Source organism: Canis lupus, chromosome 24 (assembly GCF_048164855.1).
Source record: "Canis lupus baileyi chromosome 24, mCanLup2.hap1, whole genome shotgun sequence".
Lineage (NCBI taxonomy): Eukaryota > Metazoa > Chordata > Mammalia > Carnivora > Canidae > Canis > Canis lupus.
The window spans coordinates 25,221,985-25,241,957 of record NC_132861.1 but is presented as its reverse complement, the minus strand read 5'-3'; the positions used below and the strand labels follow the sequence as shown (position 1 = coordinate 25,241,957).

Here is a 19,973-nt window from a genome sequence, read left to right as displayed (position 1 = left end):
GGAGAGGTGACTCCATTATTCCCAAGGGAACGGTGGCCCCCAACTGCCAAGGCCTCATTATCAGGTAGAGTGGACTCATCATTAGCCTAGTTGAGCTCGGGGGAATCAGCAGAGCATAGCTTGCCCGTGATTTCTGTAGAAGTCATATATTCATGGAATCATATATTCATGGAGGCAAGTCTATTCAGGAAAGTCATGATCAATTCTGTCTACCTTACCTTGAACTCATCTCTTCCTCTCATTTCTTCTATTTCTAGAGCCACAGGCATAATTTTGTCTCTCATTACACTGCCTTCACCTCTTGGTCAATCCAAGGACATTCAGTTTCTTTCGACTCCAACTATCCTGGACTCTGTACCCTGTCTCCGGAGTGATTTTCCTAAAAACATAGATAGGATAGCACAGTCTGCTGCTCAAAAACCTCCTGTGGGTTTTATTTAAAGAATAAAATCCGAAGTTTTAAGATTAGATTTAAACGTACCATATGTGGACTCCACACTATGATTTTGGTTTTAGCACTGACAATTCCCCATGCAGATAACACTCGGATCTTACTGGGCCACTGATCTTTGTGTAGACCTGTCTCCATGACTCTACTCATGATATTGCCTACTGCTGGACTGGCTTCATCTTCCTTCTCCACCTTTTCAAGATTCCTTAGTCCTCTAAGGCCCAAATCAAGCATCAGCAATCCCCAGCTGGAGTTTTCTAGCACCAGGTTATGTGAAGTAGTTGTCATCACATATTATTTTGTGAGTAATCAATCCTTCTCCCACATGCTCACTCTGCTGTAAATTCCTTTACCCAGAGAAAAGCCTTTCACTACATAATTAAAGATGAACCACAGCACAGACAGTTTATCGATCAGTGTGAACTTGGTATGAGCAATCAGGAAACCTCTTTATGACAGCTCTCAAGCACTTTTTGCCAGGTCATCCTCCCTGTCCTTCCCTGACATCTTGAGCACGTCCCAGATCTTTGGCTATAGATATCTTCAGGCAGTTTCTTTTTCAGGTGGAAAAAAAAAATCCTCATTCAATCAGAAATAAAAGCTTCAATTTTTCATTCATTTTAAAGCTTCTCCCTTCTATTTATTCATTTAAAGATTTTATTTATTTACTCATGACATGCACAGAGAGAGAGGCAGAGGGAGAAGCAGGCTCCCCCTGGGGAGCCCGATGCAGGACTCGATCTCAGGATCCTGGTATCACACCCTGAGCCAAAGGTAGATGCTCAACCACTGAGCCACCCAGGTGCCCCAAGCTTCTCCCTTCTTCACCCTCCACACAGGTCTCACTGGTGGCTCTGGAGCAGGCCATGAAGAAGGCATTATGCTTCCTGTTCCACCTTCTCTCTTCACTTTGCTTCTGGCTCTTCCAGGACTGGACAAGAAAGGGTCACAGCAAAAGGGCCATCGGCCCTGTCCAGCTGGTATGTAATTGGTTCTTTCTGTAGGTTTCTTATTTGCTGGGTTCCCTCTGCCATGGTAGGGGGCCAAACACGGGCCCTTTCGCAGATGCATGTGCGTGTTTGTGTTCATGTATGTGTGCGTGTAGGGGGTGTTACTCATGAGGACAAGGGTGCTCTGCTATCGATGCCAGGCTGAGCTCTTGGGACCACCTCCCTTAACTCCTGCCTTGAAAGTGCAGCCCAAAAAAAAAAAAAAAAAAAAAAAAAAAAGAAAGTGCAGCCCACTCTTTCTTTTCGTGGCAGGCATTTTTCTCAGAGAGACTTTCAAAGGAATTGCAAGCCTGCTTCTTTATCCATATAACCCATGTGAGATTTCCCGATCCTTGTCAGTAGCAACAGCACAGGCTTGTCCCTTCTCACCCTGCTATCACAGGCAGCTCCATCTGTCCTCCAGCCACTGCACAGCTCCACGCAACACCAGACACCAGCCTGTCTTTACGTGTGCCTCTATGCTCCCGGGCCAAGTGACACTCTCCTGGAATTGCTTTCACTGTCTAATCCAGAGGTAACCCAGAGTGGGCAGATGCTTTTCTATAACCTGGCACGATCTAAGAGAGGGTAATACCTTTCCTCAAAGCCTTCAAGGGGTCCCCTGGGGTCTTTTTCTCTTAAGTTGGGGGCTGGAAAAGCAGACTCTTCCCATCTCTCATGGATATTTAGCATCTCTCTGTGGCAAGAACAAGCTTTTTTGATCCATTGATAAGTAAACAAAGTCTCCAGTTTTGAGGCTTTAACTATAATTCCAAGATATCAGAAAAGTCCTTTATAACACTCTGTTACTGCTGACTGGGCTGAGTATTGGAGCTCTTCTTCAGGGGAGAGAATGACTATACACTAATTCTAAATGACAGTACCTGGTCAACTCAATCCTTCTGACTCATCTTGATGTGGCTCAAGTGTGAGAGAATGGGGAGCCTAGGGCCAGGGAGGCAGGGATGAAAGCCAGGAGGACAGGGGCTGCTGAATGCAATTCTCAGACCACGATGGCAGATTTCATCTGTTCCAGTGTCCTTCGCCTATTGTGTCTGGAACACAGATGAGTGACAAGAAAAGACGCCTCCTCTAGTTTCTCTTCAACTTAAGGTTTCTCTGGTACCTAGCGACAGTGGTATCTTCAGAATGACAAATGGGCATCATGACATGACAAATGATAATTTCTCCCTTAAATTACAGTTTTCCTACAAACTGTGAACCTAGGATTTCCAGAGTATGAAGAAGAGGAAATGTTGGGCATTTTAAATTTTAAAAAATCCACCTATTGATGAACTTGATACAATATCCAGCTTAGAACCTGATTATGCAGCGTAACAAACATTTGTTACTGTGTCAGTCCAGAAGAACACCCCTGGCCTAATGAGTAACACCCTACCACACACAAGCACACATGCGGTTCTGTGAGGCTGCCAATCCACTCTGCCAGCAATGCTTGGGTCAGGAGCAACCATGATCCGGGCTGGGACAAGTCATGTCTTTTGTAAGGTGGTGAGATAAGCCCTATCTGTGGCTACCGTTCCCTGGTGTCTGGCAGCCTGGGAAAATGAAGCCACATGGATGAGAGAAGCAGAGACCAGAGACAGAAGTGAGTCCAGATGGTGTTCAAGCCCCAGGTTGAGCTATTGTAGAAGTGAGACCCTTGCCTTTCCCACAAATGGGTTTTATGGGTTCATAGAGTCCCCTTTCTACTGAGACTGGTCTGAGCAGAGTTTTGGTCACTTGGAATGGAAAGGTCCTGAGCTAAGCACACAGGTTGCCAAGTTGGTTAGAAGGTAACTTTGGAAGCAGCCCATTTTCCTGTTTCCTGGTTTAGAGCAACATATTTCACCATCTAAATCTTTGGTTTTCTTTTTAGAACACTTGTTAAGTAGCATTTCTCATGGATGGAAAAAGCTTAGAGTTTAAAGTTCTTGGTTATGCTTCTGTTGACCGTGTGACTTTGAACAAGACATTACTTACCTCTTTCCTTGCATGTAAAGTGGATATTATAACACATATGAAATTATTTTGTAAACTGTAAATGGCTAGGCAAATGTAAAGCATCACTATTAATAGTAGCAACCGTACTTTGAATATTATTTTTAAGTAGTATTATGGCATTTCATTTGGCAGTATTTGAAAAAAAAATCTTGGTGTCCTGAGGAAGACACCTATAGAATCATACATATCCTCTCTATATCTCCTAATGAGGTCAGAGGGATTCACTTGGGTAATCAAGCATCCAGGTTCTAGAAGTAAAAGGTACCTTTAGAGATGCATATTTTAGTATGGATTAGTTTAAACAACAAAAAAATTTAACATCAAATATCCTGCTTAGTGTTATATTATGATTATGATTTTATTTATTTATTCATGAGAGACACAGAGAGACAGGCAGAGACACAGGCAGAGGGAGAAACAGGCTCCCTGCAGGGAGTCGATGTGGGATTCGATCCCAGGACCCTGGGATCACACTGTAAGCTGAAGGCAGATGCTTAACCACTGAGCCACCCAGGTGCCCCAGTGTTATCATATTAAAGGAATGGGAATTTTCATGGAAGAGGAGAAAGGTGAACCTATACTGAAGTAATAGACCTTTGATGAGTGGCACAGGCTGGGTGCTTCAAGGAACACTTGGGGTTTCCTCAGCCAGGGTATAGGCGGTTATTTGGCAGGTGTGGGAATGAAGAAATAGGATGTGGGAGAGAAATAGGGAATAGGAAGTGCTTCCTTAACATCCCAGCTAAGGGTTGATCTTCTCCTCTCTCCTTGAAGAGATCTGATAAGGTATGGTTTCTATGGAAACAAGGCCCAGACAAAGTCCCACTCTCAGCACCCACCCACACCATCACCCAGCGCTGGGAGCAGAACTGGTAGGATGGAAGCACATCACGGAGAGGCCGTTGTCTAATCCTGGGTCTGAGTTACACGCTGGCTGAGGAGGCCAGCCTCCCACGGACTGGCCCGGAGTTAGTTCTGCTCAGCAAATGTAGACTCTTCAGAGAAGCATTTTTAAGCCTGTTTCTTAGAGTCATAGTTCTTTGTGGAGAATGGTAGTAATTTAAGCTTTATCACAGCTACAGACCATTAAATCGGGGTTTGTAACTGGTAGAGATAGTAAAAAATGTTAAACTAAAAAGCCCTTTAGAGCCTCAAAAGCATTAGGATAGTCCAATTTAAAATATTTCGGCAAGCTAGTGATACAGGAAAGGCACATCAGTGGAACTTTATTCTATCTTTGTTTAAAATCCCAGGTTCACGTTGTTGAAGACCCGGGAGCAAATAATGAACTTCCCACTATTCCCACACAGTGAAACAGGCAGATTTTAGCATTACTGCTTTTGTGTTGTAGAGAAATACTGAGGCATCCGGGAGTCGCTCTGCTATGTTGGAGTGGTATCAGATCTGGATGTGAATCTCACTGCTGCCACTTAATTGTGTGACCTTGAGCAAGTCACTCAACTTGCACAAGCCACCATTTTCTCGTCAGTTAAGTGAAGATGATAAGAATTATTAGCTAAAAGACTGTTGTGAGGTCTAAGATAAAAAAAAAAAAAAATCTAGGCCATTAACTGGCCATTACTGAAGAACTGGCTCAACAGATGACAAAAGCCATTTTTGCAGTGACGATTAATAACTTTTTAAATCTTTGCTTGGGTTTTCCTAGGAGTCCTATAGTTTGGGAGATGGGATATAGTAACATTTCCTCTGATAGGTATATCCTCATTCAGAGGCGAACAGTTTCTTGAAGACAACCTCACATCACTTTAGACTTTTTTTTTGTGCTCAGAATTGCACCTCAGTGCAATGGCTTTAGGACCTCAGCAACCATCAAGGTCAATATTCTTGTGTTTTATTGATCAGGTCTAGAGAAGTAATTTTCAGAGATTACAAATTAAGGAAATGGCCAACCTGAGGTCTGGTCATGCTTAAAGCCTGTGATGGCTCTTCTTGGCCCTTCATGACTGACTAGAGTCTGTCCCTCCTCTTTCCATCTGCTTCTCCCTAGTGCTTTTCACAGTGTCCTTTCTGGGGAAGTCCGTTGTTCTCCTGCTTTCCCTAACTCTTTCCTACCACCTTCTTCTTTGGGCGCTGATCTTTCAGAGGTACCACTCGGAGCTTACCCCCTCTGATTTTTCTTGGCCCCCGTCCCTTTTGGCAGATTAACTCCAAGTAGTTGGCACAAGCATCCACTTTAGGATGAATCACCATGCTTGCAGGTGTTTGTTTATGTCCCTGTCTTCATCAGGGGACAGACAGGGAGAGCAGGGACAAGGCTTCAATTTTCTCTTATCACGCTGGAGTTCTAGATCAAAATGTATTAACTGCAGCCCCCAGGCTTGCACAGCAGATTCTCGTTAATCATATGGCAAATCAATGAACCCAGGCTTTTTGATTCACAGTCTTGTTTTCTACCTCTCATGCCAGCTGTTTATCTCTGGGATCTACCTTTTTTCTGTCCCTCTGTTCTTTCAGGAGAACTCTCTGAGACGAGATAATCAGAAAGATTTTGTCACTATATTAACTCACCTGTAAATAATGCCACAGTGTGGCTGCCTGATGATTTTACAATCAGGGTTTATTTTATCTTTCTTCAACTTGGGACACTTTACACATTCGGCCTGGAGGTTATGTGTCTTGATTTGTGGGGTGCAGTACCTTTAATTTAAGAGTCAAAAGTTCCTTTACAAAGCCCTGGATTTTGACCTTTCCTTGAGGCTTTTAAAACAATTTACCTTTCTTTCCAGCAGGTGGCAGCATAACACAAACAATAACCTGTGCCAACTGCAGTTTTGACTATTTTAGGCTCACTTTAGCATTACAGCTACGGAGTCTCATTCTGGGTTAGATTTCTACAATAATTTCAAATTGAAAAGATAGGATGTTTCTAAAGATTGGATCTATCAGTCGTCTTTTCACTGCCAATCATTCTTATATATTTTCTCAGTTAGGAAAATTTAGCCTTCATTATACAAGAATTCCTTTATATTTCGCACTTGAAAATATAAACCAAAAGAGGATCTTTAGTTAAAATTCTCTCTTAACCATTTTATTAAATGAGTAGTCTTAATAAATATCTTGTCTCTATATTTAACTCACTATATCACCTTAGTTAAGGTCAAATTATCTGGGTTATTGATGTCTAATGGTCTTTCTGTGGAATTTATTTGAATGTGTGTAAGAAGTTCTGGACTTACATAATCTTTACTAGAGCATGTGTCTTTCAAGGAGTTGTTTCAGCCTCCCAAAGTTAGTTGATTTTTTAGACTCAGCATAGTTTATGGAATTAGATTTCTTTAATTTAGTTTCTCAGAGTTGTTTAGTTATCCAGAACTTCTATGGAATTTTTAAAATAAAACTGTTAGAAAATATTCATCAGACCAAAGTATTCCTGTAAATACTTTCTACTCATTTCTTCACCCAACAAATACTCATTTAGCACCTATCACTATCAGCAATTACTGTGTGAAGTGGTTAAGGACACAGCCAGATGCATAGACATGCTCTTTGCTGACCTTGTGGACGGAGCCCTGTTTCTCTCCTTCTCTCCATCTGTTCTCCCTGCTTCCACAATGCTTTTGGTTGGGTGGTAGATATCTGCATTCGCCTCTCTTATCTTGTAACTTTTCTTCCCTACGTTTCATCTAATACACATACAGAGGAAGACATTGTGAAGACACGTAGGAGAACATCGCTGAAGTTGGAGGATTGGCATGATATGTCCCCAAGACAAGGAATGCAGGAGGCTACTGGAAGCTAGAAGAGGGGTCCTGGACCAACACGAGGCAGCTTATTAGCATGAATGGGTGGTATGATGTGGTTAGTTAGACTTGGGGCATGAGATAGGGCCTTCTAGGTCCCCGTAGCCTGCATATGTGTGGAGGACAGCCAGATGTTCTTCTTGTCTGTCTGGGAAAGGGCCAAGAGGTACATAAACGAGACTTGAAATCCAGAACAGCTGACAAGATAGACACAATGTAGGGAAAGAACCTTCCATCTCTGAGGTTTGGGGCTGAACAAACCAAAGCTAGGGATCAGTTAGAGCATGCAACTGGGTCTCCAGGACTAGTATTTAATGAAATCTTAGCACTTAGATAAGGCCAAGTCAAAGGGAGGGTGGTCATACCATTCCAAGAGACAAGACAGAGATGTGACAGCAGTGGACACTGTAGCAAGGTATTCAGTGAGGACAAAGACCTCTTTTTGAAGATCTGCTACATGCAATCTGAATCCAGAGGAGGCTAGCAAAAAATACAAAACTTTAGAGAGCCCATGTCCCCTATCATGACAATCCCTAGTACCAGGATGCCATCCCAGGGAGAAGGAGACTAGAAGAAATCTGAGCTGAGCAATTTGGAAAGGAAAACAATCCTCATATGGACTTAGATTTTGCATGGACTGGGTCTGAATTGAGAATTGACTGGGAACTACCTGAAAGAGACCAAATTCTGGATCAGAAGGTGTCTTGGTGAGATCAAGGGCTCACTGGTGTCCAGTGACCTCAGACCCAGTAAGAGAGACCATGCTCTGAACAACTTTGAATGTTTCCCCCCCACGGGATGGGTCACCCCTGAGGCTAAGAGATGTACCCCTACAAACCTCTTATAAACTATGTATGGGAGTTTGCATTTTTCTTTATACAAAGCGTTCCAAGCCTGCTTCTAAGGCCTGTGACATCTCCTTTGATCCCCATCTGTGGCTTGGAGTTTATGCTTCAACCTGAGGGGTGCCCAAAGGATGGCTATTTTTGTGGATGGAATAGCACATGTGGGCTTCAGCCTGCATGTCCCCACAGGCCGTCAAGATGCAGGCAGAACAAGTCGAATGAGAAAGAGGTCAGCCACGTGCGGCCATATTGCCGCAGACTGCTGTAACAACCCGTAGACCTTCACAGAGGAATTCTACACGCACATCTGGCCCTCCAGGTTGATTTGTGGGTTTATTTATCAAGATAGTAGGATAGAACAAAATTCAGTAGGGTGCTAGTTTGATGCATAACTTCTAAACGTTTAGACATAAGCCACCTAGGCCTTTGCTTGCACTCTTGGCCTGGGCCCTGCATGTGCCAGGAGCAGACCTGCTCACTCTCATGGAAGCAGGGTTCGGCAGCTCTGTTGGGTTCAGTTATAGAGATGAAGGTTACACTCTCCTGCATTTGAGTTGTGACTGTATGTTCGAGACCTGTCCTATAAGCTAGAATTATTGTCCAGATGCTGATTTTTATTACTATACAAAATACAAATTTAATTCTTGGGGTGGTGTTAACCAAATGAAAAATACTTGGCAGGTCTGTTTTCTTCTCTAACTTTTAAACTTGTGGAGTTGGAGAGAGATAGGATGTCTATCGCCTGCTCCCACGTTGGCATTATGGAAGCATGGATCCCCAACTTTCTCTTGCTGGTCACACACTGCCTTGCCCTTCACTGTTAGCTTCCACTTATGCCATTCAGGCCAGCTTCCTTTTTTCTGGCTAATGATGAAATTCTTTTTTTAGGGGGTCCCATTTAACTTCTAACTTGTCTTTCTTTGCTCAATTTCTTCCTTTGTGTACCACTTCTGAAAGCCCTGGATAAGTTTTCCTCCCAGTCTGGTGCAGCCTGGAAACCTGTCTGGCCTTGTGAATCTTCTGCTCCACTGCGCTGGTTCAGCTGATTCCATAAGCCAGATTTAGGCCAAGTTCACTCTTTGTCTTCCATTCTTGCTCCCACTGATGGAAGAACAAGCCAAAACGTGGGATGAAGAAATGTAAACAACAGATGTCTTGGTGTTGCCACAGAGTTCCATAACTGAAGAGGGTTTGACCTGGAAGGTGTCCTCCAGGTCACTTTTGGGTAAGAGACTATAGCTTGAAGACCTTGGCTCACCACCACCCAGCCAGCATGAGGCCTTCCATCCTGACAGGTGGCTGGGTCACTGCCTTTCCAGTGAGTTATGCCATGTAATCTCCCTTTCTCAAAGTTCATTTTGTCCAATTTTTACTAGCACTCCAAGAAACAAAAACAGACATTCTCTCCTCTTTAACATAGTTCCGGATGGATCTATCCAAGAAATATTAGATTAAAAAAAACCCAAAACCCCCAAACCAACCAACCAAACAAACAAACAAAACTCCAAATATTATCCCTGCCATTTGGCGTTACGACCATTTTCTGATTATTTCTTCGATGGGAAGAATGATGGTCTTGATTAAAACCAGTGAACATGACCTCCATGAATGTGGCCTCACTCTAGGTACTGCTCCTGGGCAACAAATAGATAATTGGAACACCAAACAATAAAGACCAACTATTTCAGTTACAGGTAAGCAAATAAAATTATATTACTTTTCTAATATGACTCAAGGGGAGTATATGCATTACTCTATTTTATTTTTGCTCTTTCTTAGAGAATTGAGATAGGAATTGCCTCATTTCTGAATCTTTTCAGTTGTATGTATGACTCTGCTCTGAGCACAGTCTCACTGCTGTGGACTGAATATTTGTGTCCCCCCGCCCCCAATTCATATGAAGCCTAGCCCCCCAATGCAATGGTGTTTAGAGGCAGGGAGCTTGGGAGGTGATTAGATCATGAGGATGAAGCCCTCATGAATGGGATTAGCACCCTTATGAAAAAGGCACCAGAAAGCTCCCTTGCCCCTTCTGCTGGAGGAGAGGGATCCCTCCCAACACCACTGTGAACTGGGAAGAGGCCTCCCACCACCACCAAATCTTCCAGTGCCTTGATCTTGGACTTCTCAGTCTCTATAACTGTGAGAACTAAGTTTCTGTTGTTTATAAACCACTCAATGTGCGATATTTTGTTTATAGCAACCTGATTGGACTGAGACATTCACCTACCACTGCATATGATCTGGATGAAGACTACCCACCTCAGAAGACATCAGCAAAGACTCAAAGCCAGGCTTTGTCTCTTTTTTTTTGCTCCTATGATTCATATCTATGCATTCTCTTTGAAAAACAATTTGAAGTGATTTATAAGCAAAACTTATGTAGTTGTAATTGTATATATGATGGCAATATAACCATCATAATTATAACATAATCATTGTAAAAATATAAAATAATAATATAAGATAATAATAGTGATATATATAATGGAATTGGGTTCAGACCGATAGCCCTTGCAGCCAAATGTGTTCTATTTCCATATAGAGAGTTTAGGACTAGAGTTTTTCAGTTGCCTACTGTCCAGCTCTTTGGTCAAGTCATAAACCCTTCTCTTCTCTGATTCTTTGCTCAGGCCCAATGTCATCTCAGCATCATGAAGCCATGGCCATCTGACTCCTGGATACAGATTCTACGATTCATCATTTCTTTCCATATAAACATTCAAGGCTTCCTCTGAACACCCCATGTAAAGATTTATTTTTTACCTAGACCTTCAGATCTGTACCTGTTGTCCAAGCTTGTTATGCTTATCTACCCTCTAAGACCATAATCTTCACCAAGTCCACTGGTCCCTCCAGCCCTGTACTCAAGCATAGCCTTTCTGGCAGCTCCTTCATAGTGCACTGCTCCCATGGGTTGTAGATGTTGCCCAGAATCTAGACAGCCTGAGATTTTTGTTTTTAAATAGGCTCCATGGAGCCCAACATTGGGCTTAACTCACAACTCCTCAGATCAAGACCCAAAGTGAGATCAAGAGTCCAGATGCTTAACCTACTGAGCCACTCAGGCTTTATTAGCTCAAGATCTTATAGACTCTTGGTATTTGTTAGAAATAGAACTGAAAGGTTAATATCATTACTTTATTGAGAATTTGCCTCTTTGTTAAAGATTTTGTTACTTTCTGTATTGTGGTTTTAAAAATGATTTTGTTATTTATAATATGTTATTCCAGGAAGGCCTTCTGCTTCCAGATAGCTTTTCCTAAAGCATTCCTTTACCATCTCTCTTTTTTCTATGTGCAGAACAAAATCCTTCTGAAGATTGGTTTCAACCAGAATGTATTTATTTATTTTTATTTTCTATCACTCCCCTGTAAGAATTTCCATTGTATTCAAATGAGTCTGTATGGTGAAACCCTATGAATATTGTGTTTAGCAAATACTGTGCCATAGCATTTCCTTAGCTGCTTTTTCTGAAAAGCTCACCTCTTCTTCAAATACACACAGCCTTGTTGGATCATTTCCTCTCCTGAACTTAACATTTATTTCATCCACTCAATAAATACTTATTGAGTGCCTGTTATGAGCAGGAACTAGGTACTAGTGATGCAGGGCTGAATAAATTGAACAAAATAGTCCTCCCTATCCTTACGGAGTTTTCATTCTAGTACCTGTATTAGCAATAAATAGAGCAGAAAAGAGGAGGGGTTGCTTGGAGGAGGAAGTGAAGGAGACAGCAGAGCTGGAGCAAGTATTTCAGCAGGGAAGCCTCAGGTAAGAAAATAAAGCTGATGGTGTGCAAGCCTTGAGTCTATATTCCTGTTTGCTAAGAGAGGAGAGAGTTGGGTGATGAAAGAGGGTTCTGTTCAGTTTTGCCACACTCTGGTGTGAGGTTGTCATGGGAAGAGTAAATATGGCTGAACCTTGACTACTAGAAAGGAGGCTGTGACAATACTTTCACAAGTTCATGGAGGTTTTCTCCTCAGGTAAATGCTAGTAGAAGTTTGGTGAGAGACAGCTGGGGTTTCACAAACAGGAGATCTGGTCAGAGTGTAATTATATCACAGAGCATAGAACCCATAAAATAATCCAGATAAGGAGTGAATGCAGGTAGAGTCAGGTCACATCTTGGGAAGTGGGGGGAAGGACATGGAAAACAGTTATCACACATGAGATGGAAACATGGACTGAGGACACCTGTTTGGGAAGCACAGGAAAGTGGTTCATGGTCAAAAGAATTGGTAAATGGACAACCCATTGTGAGCTCCACAGTTCTTTGACACATAGGAAGCCATTGCTAAGTCTTAAGTGGTACAGGTTTACTGATAACTGTTGGATGGCCCTGGAGGTCTGGAGGTGATTGGCTGATTCTGCCCGGGGGTGCATGAAATGAGAAATTCAGTCTCAAGTCTGGCGACAAAGGGGCTAACTAACCTGGCAGTAGTGAAGCAAGACCAAGAATAAGAGTTGGAAGTCCAGGGGCACCTGGGTGGTTCAGTGGTTGAGTGTCTGCCTTTGGCTCAGGTTGTAATCCCGGGGTCCTGGGATCAAGTCGTGGGGAGCCTGCTTCTCCTTCTGCCTATGTCTGCCTCTCTCTCTATGTCTCTCAAGAATAAATAAATAAAATGTTTTAAAAAAAGAACGGGAAGTCCCAGGTTCAAGAGATTATGTTATCATAGAAAAGGATGGGAGCTAGTTAGAACAACAGTCATGGCAAGGTTTGGATAGAGAAGAGTAGGGTGACCCAGGGTCCCACTGGGACCACAGTCCTGGGTGACTGGTAAACAGGGATAAAAATCTCTCTCAGGGGATCCCTGGGTGGCGCAGCGGTTTGGCGCCTGCCTTTGGCCCAGGGCGCGATCCTGGAGATCCGGGATCGAGTCCCACGTCGGGCTCCCGGTGCATGGAGCCTGCTTCTCCCTCTGCCTGTGTCTCTGCCTCTCTCTCTCTCACTGTGTGCCTATCATGAATAAATAAAAATTAAAAAAAAAATCTCTCTCAGGATGAAGGACTAAGTTTCACTTCCTTTCAAAATAGTAAGACCTTCTAGGTCTCCTGTCATTCAATAACTCTTCACAGGAGCAATGGTAGAAACAAAAGTTTCAAAAGTCCAAACCCAGGCTTAGAAACCAGAAAGAGGGCACCAAAAAGCCAGAGTTGCCTCAAAAACCCTGCAATCTCAAGAGAGCAGGGTAGAGGAAAGAACAGGACTGCACCACTAGAATAATGGCAGTGATTGTTAAGTTAGGAATTGATTTGCTAATGTTTTTCTGGATGCTGAAGATAGAAGAAAATAGTAGGGAGCATCTTCCTGCGGTAAAGATCATTCCCAATGGAGAAGGAGGCAAGGAAATCATTTTCTGGGGAGCAGACCTGAGAAGGGAGAAGTATTCTCGTGATCCATTAGTGAGAATTGTTTATAGATGGTGATTCCCCCAGAAATCCAGGACTAGGGCAGCCGAAGAGCCCAGGGACAGCAAGCCATGAGGAGGGGTCTTCAGATGGGAGAGACCGGTAATTAACAAGTTTGCTGTGAAACAGTATTTTACTTCGTGTTTAAGAAAAAAAGTCTTCAGTGGGATTTCATTTGGAGCTTTTGAGGAAGACCGATTTTAATCAATGTTTTAATTAGTTTTTAAGACCCTTGAGCCATTTCTGTTCCTTTATTCTCACCCTCTGTAGTTAGGACACCAGTTAGGAATTTGGCAGCATTTTCCCCTAAACATTTTGTCCTTTTGCGGTTGTCAAATATTGAATTAGATCTTGTTATAAACAGATCAGAAGCTGGCATTGTTGACATTTCCCTTCATTAGGAAGAAACTGAAAGCTGACATTTTCAACCTACCAGCTCTAGTTCAGTCTACCGATAAGAACACAGTACGAGCAATGAGGCAATCTGGTTCTTTTCTTGCTCTTCTTACAGGCTCACTATGAGACATTAATTGATAAAACTATTTCACTTAATGGGTGCTTAAGTTTCTCTGCAAAGGAGAGGAAAAGTATTGATTACCTCTAGGATTTAAACTCTGAATGAATGAAAGAAAGCATTGATTTGAATCCTATGAGATTGATTAAACCCAAAATTTGAGATCTGAATGAATCAATGAAGATGTCGATTGAAGTCCTGAAGTTGCCTCTTATTAGTTAATTTTTTTCACTGTCTCTTTATTTGCAGAATCAGAAAAATAACAATAGCTACTTTTTCCTGTGCCACAGATATTACAAGGGATCAATTAGATAATGAGATGAAGTGCTTTACATAGTGTGAAACGCTAGACTAATTTAGGTTTTGTATTGCATATTGCATAGGCTTATTGAGACATGTTATTTGACTAGATAAATTGTCTTCTGGAATAATGTGAAGTTCAAGCAAGGTTTTGGAAAGCTAAAGTCCTATTTCACTCCTGGAATTCATCACTAGACTAAATTGATGAATGTATTTTTCAACCTAATCCCCTTAAAAGTTTGAGACTACAATTTTAAAACCTCATTCATAGAGAATTATCTGTTTGGAGGTTGAGGCCTGTGGTAGATTGTAGGCATCAATTTGAGTTTTTGAGGAAAGGGGGCAAAGTGTGGAAGCAAGCACTTGGAGATCACAGCAAAATTCATGAGAATATTGATTTAGCTTGAGAAGTAGAGTGAAAGAACATTCTCCTACCCAACCAAACAGATGGCCACCTGTTGAAGTGGCCCAATAAGGGCTGAACAGAAAAAAAGGGAAAATGAGCAATATCAGATTCAATTCGCGAGATGAAAGTGGAGAAGACCTTTGAAGTCACCTTTTCTTTCTTTACATCCTATATAGTAAGTTCATGATTTGACCAGTTCCTTTTTCCATGGGGAGACAGTTTTATTCCTTACTAATTTTGATTCAATTCAGGGTGACCAATATTTGATCAAAACCCACATGGAAAAAGCTTTGAGTAAAAGAGATTATCTTTACTTTCAAATTCTGAGTAAACTAAGGTGCTACTAAATCCCCATTGGAATTTACCCAAGGGAGATGTTAACATTTTGAATGTTAATCAAGGCAATCCTTAAAATCTGACAAAAGCTAGTTGTTTACTCCAGGCAACAAGTAACTTCATTGTCAATTGTTCTCTTCTTTGTATTAATGAAGTGAAGCTTTTGTGCCCACCAAAGGTGAAAGAACCCCTTCTTCTTCCTGCTAGTCAACACAAACCTGACTCCATGGTCTTCTGAGCAGAGCACCAAGTAGATCTCAGCTATTCTCACACCCTGCTAAGAGCATTACTGTTCATGCCTTGAGGTATTTCTAGGTTAGGAACTGGCCTAGATGAGGAGTCACTGCATTCAAAATTATGTGTTTGTGGACATAGGGGTTTCTGAGACAATAAATGGGCATTTGTAGCCTGTAAAGTTATTCTCCCCCCAGGTGTAGATATCCTTATTCTTTAAATTTTGGAAATTGATGATATACATGGGTAGACAATAGAGAATGTGTGTCCTCTCTAATGACCACATATAGGAGTTCCATTCATGATGACTAAAACTACAAGTTTTAGAAGTCCTTGAGGAATTGTGAAGATCTGCCTGAGGAAGACTGACCGAATGAAGGTAATTTATTTGCAAATCAATGACAGGAGATAGGTGGATTCTGAAAAATACAACAAAGTTGAAAATTGAATGGTCTGCTGAATTGATCATGAGAACTTAGGCAAAAGGAAGCATGATATCTAGGGAGTGCAAATTCCCTAGAAATTAACTTTATTTCTATGATTTACAGACTCATACCTTAGGGCCTGAGTCCCTGATAACAGTAAATGGACTATTTCATGCTATCCATGTGAACAAGTTGGGGAAATGGGGATGAGACTACAGTAGTAAAGTGAATTGACCTATGTTGAACATTTACATCAATGAGCATGAACTTTCACGGGATTGTGGAGGACCTGAAAGGCATGGAGGTATTGAGCCCAGAAAAGGAAAAGAAGTTCCTTTTTCTTCCCCCTTAGAGGAATAAGCATATCAGCTGTTTTAAAATACTTTTAACAGCTCTATCATCAAAGAGGAATTAGACATTCCTTTTATCTTAAGTAGGACAATTTGGGATTAGGGAAGCAGATTCCCTAGTATAAGGGAAAAAGTTCTGTCCATTGGTCTAATGGAACGTACCATCTTTTGAGGTAGCAAATACTACTTTCCTCACAAGTCCAAAAAGAGGCCAGTCACCTTTCTTAGACATTGTCTAGTGGTTGCTTATATTAAAGGGAAGTTGTATAAGATAATTTCTTCTTGGTCTTTTCTAAACTTTTAGATCCTGAGATAAGATTGGAGAAGTAAGTTAGTGGTCAGAAAGCAAATGAACATCTTCCTCTTTGTCATCATGAACTAAAGGAGCATATTGTGTTTTGTCACGCAGAAAAAGCTTACATTACTAAGTGCCCAGGATTAGAGATAAACCAGGAATAAGGAAACTATAAAATCCACGGATAACAAGAATTTCCTAAAAGCATTACATCATGATATAAGCCATCAGAAAAAGCGAGTACTGCATTTTTTTTTCAGAAGACAAGAATGTTTTTCAGATGTATTCAATCCAATTAGAATTGTTATTGCCATATGATAATTTGAACTACAAATATTGTGTTTTCTCTCCTATTCTAGGAGCAGTTTGTCTGAAAACCATATCCCTTTACAAATGTAAATAAATCTTTTCTTGTGTTCCAAGTTATCTGCAAGTTCTCCTTTCCCCTCCTAGGCAGATTGTTGAAGGTCTTGATTCCCATTTTAGGAAGTTGATAGATTTTGAACTCTTTCAACCATGTAACCTATATTGAGGAATGCAGTTTATACCCTGACCCATATATGCATTGTAACTGAAGCCAAATATTTGAGAAATAACACAGATGCATTTGTATAATAACCTGAAATTATCAATTCAGTTCATTAATAATTGCTGTTCATGCCCCACTAATTTCACAGGATTTGCAGATTAAGAAAACTCACTATTATAGTCAATACAGCCAGAAACTCAATAATGGCAGAATAAGTGAGAAAATGAAGATCTTGCCACTTCAGACATTTGATAAACTTGTTGCAAAAAGATAAAGTTTGCACATATATTGCATGGAAAGTCCTGGGGCTTGAGATGCATTTTCATATTCCTCTTCACTTCCTTTCTTCTTGTCTTTTTAGCCTCCTCTCCCCGCCTCCCACAGAAAATCACACACCCCTTGTAGAAGCCACTTGAAGCATGAAAGTCCATGAGAGAGATATTTACATAGACTGCGTTCACTCTGTGTATCTTAAAGCTTTGCAACTAGAGAAGCAAGTTTTAGCCTAAAGCACGTCTGCCTGTTTATGAACACATACAGGTGACTATGGAGATAATGGAATTGCTGATACACTGCTCATAGCTGCTTGGGTAACCATTCTTTTATTATCAGAAAGGCAAATGCAATTTTTAAGATCAAAGTGGACATATCTTGGAAGCTACATTTATTACAAAAGGCTAAAGTGTCCACATTCCTAGGAATCAAAGGGAATTAAAAGCCAGAAAAGCAGTAGTATTCAAGAGACAAATGCAATCTTTGACGGAAAGCATCTGCCGAAGTAGGTGACAGGAACAAGAGGTAATTTAATTCTGAAAGCCACCAACTCTGCAAGCTCTGGGGTTAAGCAAGGTGCCTGATAGGGTGATAGCCACAGCCAGGGTCTGCCTGACAAAACATTTCAACTGTCAGTGCAGGGACTGAGTATACTTTCATAATTTTCCCCAACTCAGATTCCCTTGGTAGGCATTGTGAACCAGTTTCTGGCCAAAGCAGGAGCCCCACTCGGCTACTGCAGTGGAAGCAAAGGAAAAGGTCATTATAAGCCAGTCACTATTAGAGTATTTGGAAAATCATCTTCAGTGAATACTAGCCCTGAAAACATGGCAGCCTCAGGGAGCAGAAATCAGACTATGGTCTTCCCCAGTCAGCTGCCATCCAATGGCAGTTTCACCATATTTAGGGTCCTGTAGTATCCTCCCCCAAACCTCAACCTGGCTTTAAATCCTTCCCATAAGCCCTGTTGCCAAGGTTTTTGGATGGCTAACTTCAGGAAAGCCCAATGAACATCTCTCCAGCCCTCTTCAAATGCTTACTGGAAACTCCATCTCTAAAGACCTTTTCTAGTAGTTTTGAATGTCCTTGAAATCTTGGCCAAAGCATTTGAAAGAGAAACAATGGGAGTTTATAATTTCTTCTCAAAAAACTCTCCAGCAATTTCAGAGTATGATGAGGACTTCAGAAATTCTGGATACTTGATAAGCGTGCTTCATATTACAAAAGAAATCATTTATGTCTCCCTTTCTATCAGGCTACTGTTTTCAGAAATCCCCTCAGCTTTCCTGAGAGTTTATCTCTCTAGAGACTAGAATTGCAAGAAACATTTTCCCGATGTTTATAATTTATTTTTTGTAGTTTAAAGGGTTAATGTTACAGGAGTGGTTTTTATGCTTGGGAGCTTCTCCACTGAAACTTTTACTTGCCATATTATTAATGAAAAGACAATATTGATTTTAACACATTTTAAACAGACCTTTAGAAAGTATGCAAAGTTTCAATCACAGACATTTTTCTTGTCCTGAGAAAACATATATAACAGTTTTAAAGTTGTGACAATTTTAATATGATCGAAAGGGTACAGTCTGAGAAATAGATCATAGTATGCCTTGGGCAGTCTCTGGGCTAACTTTTGAACAAAGTTAACCATTCACCATTTATGGTCCTAAGAGAACATAAGAGAACCTAAGAGAACAAAGTAAGCTAAATATATATATATTTTTTTCTTTTTCTTGACATGCACAATTCTCATGTCCACACTGGAAAAAAAAGGACTTAACTTTGTAGAAACCAGTAGATTATTGCAGATTCTTATCTATATAGAACTTAAATTAATGGCAAGGTTATCAATGATTACATTGGATATATCATTTTGATCGAATTGCCCAAGTTTAAGGTATGAGAGCACCTACTCAAAAGGACTGCTTTCCCTTTTAATTCCCAACAGAGTGTAAACAGAGGCTTAAACACTGCTGCGTATTTATATAATTTTCCAAAAAACATGAAGTAAAATAGTTAATTTAAATGATTCTTTTGGGAAAAGGCAAAAGAATAGAACTGAAGAGAAGGAGAGGATTCTGGGAGAGTATCTACATAGGGAATATGCATTTTCAGTGAACTCTGCATTTTCCTGAGTCTCATAGAGGCACACTTCGTCTGATGCCTAGCAAAGTTTGACAAGGGGTGATCCATGTATTCAGCGCAGCTTGTAATTTGCTACAACTTGTAGGTCTGACTTTTCTCCAAGGTGTGGATATTGTCACCACCTGTTTTCATCCATTTTATTAGAGATAATTGTCCTCACAGGTATCAAGTTGACATGTCTGAAATGAATTACCTGCCCTCTCTCCCATGGCCCCTCCCTCAGCCACTACTCACTCAAAAGGGTCGCTGGGATCTGCCCTCTGGAGCTCTGGAGGGATGGGGATTCTTTTGTAGTACATTTCCCAGTCGAAGGCGCCTCGCATGGCATCCCCAGCTTGTGCCTCATACCCAAAATGATTGTGGTCAATGACATCGATCATGGGGCACACGATGGTTTTGTGGTTTAGTGCAATTTGGTCTGAAAAATGAAAGCACAAAATAGGAAATGACATGCCTGCTTAGGCCATCTATCATTTTTCAGCAAAGAGAATCCTACAGATCCTTCCTAATGCAGGGATGATGTTTGTAGCCTGGCTTCCTGTTGTTAGAGCACTTTGTGAAATCTGTTCCAAGCCTGGATTTAACATGATGGGACAGTGATTAGGTACAATTAGCGCTGTTGTATTTTCCTTTAAGGAAGTTATGTCCCAGAGAGACTTGCAGAAGTCCATTTAGCTCTACCTCTGTCACATTTTTGCTCTGAC

The 19,973-nt window shown here is 41.3% G+C and overlaps 1 protein-coding gene and 1 long non-coding RNA gene across 5 annotated transcripts in view; one reads left to right on the top strand and one right to left on the bottom strand.

Annotated features, from left to right (window-relative positions):
- Positions 1 to 19,973, bottom strand: part of GALNTL6 (polypeptide N-acetylgalactosaminyltransferase like 6) — a 1,159,236-nt gene that overhangs the window by 179,582 nt on the left and 959,681 nt on the right. The window contains exon 7 of the mRNA XM_072795983.1: positions 19,504 to 19,687. Within this exon, the coding sequence (XP_072652084.1) occupies positions 19,504 to 19,687 (184 nt within the window). The remainder of the gene's footprint in view (positions 1 to 19,503; positions 19,688 to 19,973) is intronic.
- The window catches only part of LOC140615892 (uncharacterized), a 31,279-nt gene continuing 28,756 nt past the window's right edge, over positions 17,451 to 19,973 (top strand). For all 4 annotated transcript variants that reach the window (XR_012016402.1, XR_012016401.1, XR_012016399.1 and 1 more), the window contains exon 1: positions 17,451 to 17,649. This is a non-coding gene — a long non-coding RNA (uncharacterized lncRNA). The remainder of the gene's footprint in view (positions 17,650 to 19,973) is intronic.